Genomic DNA, 5,357 nt, shown 5'->3' with positions numbered 1-5,357 from the left:
AGGGCATAAAAGTGGGCGAAATCACTTTTATATCCATTTGCACGAGACTACCAACGAATAAAGGTACAGACAACTTCATGGAGAGGCATATCTATTATTTATTTGACAGACTTAAGCAAGACGACCAAGTCGACCCTGAGAACATCTTTAAAACGCTAGTGGAGCTTAGGAACAGAGTAGCGACCAACAGCAATAAAGAGGTTCTTGTGACGTATATTCCGGACTATCCTCTAGAAGAGCTCAGAAGATTGACCAGGGCGGTATTCGCTGGAACGAATACAAAAATAACCATCCTGGCACCGAGAAATACTATGAACAATAAACCTGACAAGGTGACCAACAGGATCAACCGGGGGGGACGACACTGGGACGATAGTGGTCAAAGCTACGGGAAAATCTTACGCGGACACGTTTAGAAGCCTTAAGTCGGGAATTAATATAGATGATGAGGGATTTAAAATTGCGAGCGTTCGCTCCAATAAAAAGGGAGAGGTAGTTTTAGCGGTGAAAGGAGGTATTAAAAAGGCCGCTGATCTAAATGACCTCATCAACAAAAAAATCTCCGGAGCGAAGTCCTCATTAGGGACGAGGACGAAGGACCACAAGGTACTACACCTCAAGCAACTTGACGGTGACGTCAAGGAGGAGGATATTAGTAAGGCTCTCTCGAATTATCTTAGTGAGGGCGAGATGAAGAGCATCGCTACTAAAGCGCTGAGACCTGCTGCCGCGGGCAGGCAAAATGCGACGGTGATCGCTCCCGCCCATGTGGCCGACAAACTTCTTCTCAGGAAAACCCTGAAAATAGGGTGGGGCAAATGCTTCATCAGGCAACGCGAGGAGCTGACGCAATGCTTCAGGTGCAGAGAGTATGGGCACCTGGCCAAGGACTGCGAGGGCCCAGACCGCTCTAAACTTTGCAGGAAGTGCGGGGAAGACCACCACACCAACTCCTGCAGTAGCAAAGAGATTGGTTGCACGGTATGCCGGGACAAGGGGCACAAGGAGGGGAGCCTGCAGTGCCCTGTGTACAGGAAGGCAATCTCGGACTCCAGAACAAAAAGGAGGAATTCCAACACGGGTCTGGATCGGAACGACCCCTCGAACAAAGAGGGAGACAAGGTCCAGACACAAGCCACTGACTGACTGTACAGTACAAGGCAACGCGTACTAAATTATTGCCGTATTTATTTATTTATTTATTATTTACCTGACAAATAGACATATCTACGCATATATTTCTACACTATTGACGGATTTATATATTTTATAGCTATTTATCTATTTATTATTGTCGTATACTATCGATCAGCGACTCTGTTGTGTAGATACTTTAATACCTTATTTATATATTTATTCTATTTCTGTATATATATTTTCGACACAAGCCCACAACTATGGCAAAAATATTTAAGGACAAAGTAATAATACTGCAGATTAATTTACACAGATGTAAGTTAGCGCAGGAGCTATTGACACAATATGTCGAAGAGAAGGAGATAAGTATTGTCGTAATATCAGAGCCGTATCGAATCCCAGACAGCTGGTATGGCGACCTCAAACACGACGCCGCGATCTGGGTTACCCCGATGTATACTAGGAAATGTAGCAACATCCAAAGCGTAACCAAGGATAAAGGGGTAGTGGGAATTGCCATCGACCAACTGAAAGTTTTCAGTTGCTATATATCTCCGAATATACCCTTAAGCGAATTTCAGGAGGTTCTCGCCTTGCTGGAAAAAGAAGTGAGTAGGGTGGGGCCCAACCACTCAATCATAGCTGGCGACCTGAACGCTAAGGCGGTCACATGGGGATCACGATACACCGACAACAGGCGGTACGAAGTACTAGAGATGGCTATAAGAAATGACATGACTCCTATCAGGAGTCGGGGTGACCACACCTTTGAGAGGAACGGTGGTAAGTCACTTATCGACATTATGATATGTGGCAAAGAATGTGCTGCCGCCCTTACCAAGAGCATTATACTAGACGAGTACACGGCTTCAGATCACCGGTATGTAAAACATATATTTAGACATAAGAACAGTGATAAGCAGCCAAAACAAAGGACGATCCAGCAGACGACTACAAGAGTGGATCTCGACAAATTTATCGACAAACTCCAAGAATGGACATAGGCTAATGACTCTTTCAACATAGAGAATAGTGACGACATTGACAAGTATATTATAAGTATGACGCATCTGGCTAAAGAGGCCAACAGGAAAACCCACCCTGCATGCGCCCGTAGAAAAGCCGTATGGTGGTGGAACGAAAACGCAGTTAGAGCCAGGAAGGAGGTGATCCGGGCTAGGAGAAACCTTCAAAGGGCCAGAGCCAAGTAAAAAAGGAGTGAAATCTTAATACAACTCAAGGACGTTTTTATTAACAAAAGGAAGACGCTCAAGATGGTAATCAACAAGGCCAAAAACGACTCATGGTTGACGTTCATAGGGTCAATAGATCGGGACCCTTGGGGAAAGCCCTATAAATGGGTAATTAACCATGTAAAAGGTAGGGTAATGTTCGCGCCCCCCAATGCGGAACAGACAGAGCAGATAATTAAGAAGCTCTTCGTGACGACCGCGTACAACACGCACACGACAGGGGATATCTACTCACCGACGCCTGGGACGGAGGAATCTGACGATTTGTTCAGCGAGGAGGAAGTGACCAAGGCCATTAAAAAGGTCAAGAGAAAAGCCCTTGGGCTCGACCTGATCCCCTCGGAAGTGGTGTGGGAGATTGGTAAGGGTGGACTTTGGACGCTTACCAAAGTTATCAATGCCTGTTACGATCAAGGTTACTTTCCCAGAGCATGGAGAAATGGGCGGTTCCTGCTCATCCCGAAGAAGCAGGGTAATGCCAACGCGGGATGCAGGCCTCTATGCATTTTGTCCAATTGGGCGAAAATGCTAGAGTATTGCCTTAAGGAGAGACTAAACAGACATGTCTCCTACCACGAGAACCAATTCGGTTTCAGGAAAGGGAGGTCGACTATTGACGCCATAGATAGAATTTTAAAATTATGGGACGCAGCCAGGAAGAGAAGACACCATTGTGCAATTGTGACTCTGGACGTTAAGAGCGCCTTCAATATGATCAGATGGGACCTGATCCTGGACGCCCTTCAAAAGAACGACATCCCGTCCAAACTGTTCAACATCGTGATGAGCTACCTTTCCGAGAGATACATTACTCACAAACACCTAGAGGAAACAGTGAAGACCCAGGTATATGCTGGAGTTCCACAGGGGTCGGTATTGGGCCCCCTCCTGTGGAACATTCAGTATAATGGGCTCCTCGGGATATCGCTCCCCAAGTATGTCGAACTAATCGGCTTTGCGGACGACGTGGCCTTGTTCGCATCATCCAAGGACGTCGGAAAACTGGAGGAAACTATTAACACAAGCATCACCAGCATCAAGAAATGGTTCAATGACAACAGCCTCGAGCTCGCTGAGGAAAAAACTGAGATGCTATATTTATCAAGCAGAAGGAACCCAGAGGGTATAACGATCCAAATAGGTGACAAGATTATTAAATCGTCGAAGACGATTAGATATCTAGGCCTAAATCTGGAGAGTGACCGTAGATTTAGACACCACTTGGACATAGTCTGTGAAAAGGCGACAAAAATTGCAGGGACCATGGCCAGAATTTTACCCAACCTTAAGGGAGGAGGATTCTCAGCCAGGACTTTATATTACCGCGTAATAGAGTCTGTGATCCTATACGGAGCCCCAATATGGGCTAGAGGCTCTCTCACCATTAAGAGCATTGCGCTCTTACATCAAACGCAGAAGAGAAGCCTTGCGAGGGTGGTGCGAGCGTATAGGACAGTCTCCCACGAGGCGCTCTGTGTCCTCGCCGGCCACCCTCCGCTAATCCTGCTGGCGGAGGAAAGGAGCAGGATCTATGACAAGACCAGGAACCTAGACAAGGACGACCCTCAATATACGAGGAAATACAATAGTATTAAAAAGGAGGAGAAGGAGGCAACACTTGCATCTTGTCAAGTGAGATGGGATCTTTCCCAAAGCGGTAGAAATACTGCAGAGTTGATCAAGGAGATCCGGACTTGGTTGACGTGGGGACCCCCGATTATGGACTTTCACCTTACTCAGGTGATGACAGGGCATGGATGTTTTGCCGACCTTTTACATAAAATAGGCAAGCATCCTGACTTTAAGTGTTTTATGTACAAAGTGTGGAAAGACTCAGTGGCACATACGCTGTTTCACTGCCCACACTTTGACACACACAGAGAAGACATGTTCCGAGAAATTGGGACTTTTGACATGGGTCTGCTTCTAGCAAAAGTCAAAGACGAGGGCACGCGCCCTAAGGTCAAAAATTATATTACCACCGTATTGAGAGAGAAAGAAGAGGCCCTAAACAGGATTCAAAAAAGGACGCCTGGACTTCACGCAGCCAGAGGACGCGGTGCCAGGACTACAAGGGGAAGACGAAGAGTAGGGACATAGGCTCACCGCGGCCTTAGTTAAGCGGTTTAGAGCTCCGTGAGCTACTCACTCACCCTGCAGTAATGCCGAGAGGCGGGTCCGGGGTGAGTGAGGTAATGGGCAGAGGCCCGAGGAGGGGTTTAGTGGGTAACACAATATGTGTAGCCCCACACTACCGACAACATCTGGTAGGCTACGTGCACCATGTCGGTGTGTGTAACGCATTCCCCTCCTCGTGAAAAAAAAAAAAAAAAAAAAATGGACATGCTCCTGTATAAAATGGAGACAATGTTTGGAAATCGGGAAACCCGATTAGAAATGAAACGTAAATTTGAAAGTAGAAAGTGGAAGAATACCGAAACATTCTAACAATATTATCACGAAAAAGTGATATTGAGCAACAAAGTTCCTATACCGGATGAAGAACTGGTCGAATATTTAATAGATGGTATTCCGGAAATTAGCATAAAGAATCAGGCGCGGATGTGCGAATTCAAAACAGCCGCGGATATGCTAAGGGTGTTAAGAAAAATCACATTGTCCAACGAGCCGGGAAACCCCAGATCGACAGCCGAGAGGGGTCAGCCAGGCAACATTACGACCAGATGATCACCGTCGGAAAGGAGGACGGGTAGCCGTTGCTATAATTGCAACCGTTTCGGACATCGGGCGACGGACTGCCGACTACCTGCGAGGGAAATGGGTAGCTGCTTCGGCTGCGGGGAAATGGGACATCTACTACGAAGCTGCCCGAACAGGAAATCTGCGCAGGTGCCTAAGGAGTACCTCATCTGCACTGAATGGAAAACCTCTGAAAAACTGAATGGAAGACAACTTCCATAAGCACGTGGAGTACGTAGTAAACGAGAAGCATATGAAATTATATAC

The 5,357-nt window shown here is 46.6% G+C and overlaps 1 protein-coding gene across 1 annotated transcript; it reads left to right on the top strand.

Moving 5' to 3' along the window:
- The first annotated feature begins 1,397 nt into the window (after window positions 1-1,397).
- On the top strand, window positions 1,398-2,141 carry LOC144477961 (uncharacterized). Its single transcript, XM_078195687.1, has one exon. It carries the CDS (start codon window positions 1,398-1,400, stop codon window positions 2,139-2,141), a length of 744 nt encoding a protein of 247 aa, XP_078051813.1.
- Window positions 2,142-5,357: the final 3,216 nt, after the last annotated feature.

The sequence above is a fragment of the Augochlora pura genome, unplaced genomic scaffold (assembly GCF_028453695.1).
Source record: "Augochlora pura isolate Apur16 unplaced genomic scaffold, APUR_v2.2.1 APUR_unplaced_560, whole genome shotgun sequence".
Lineage (NCBI taxonomy): Eukaryota > Metazoa > Arthropoda > Insecta > Hymenoptera > Halictidae > Augochlora > Augochlora pura.
This window is presented reverse-complemented; position numbering and strand designations above follow the sequence as displayed.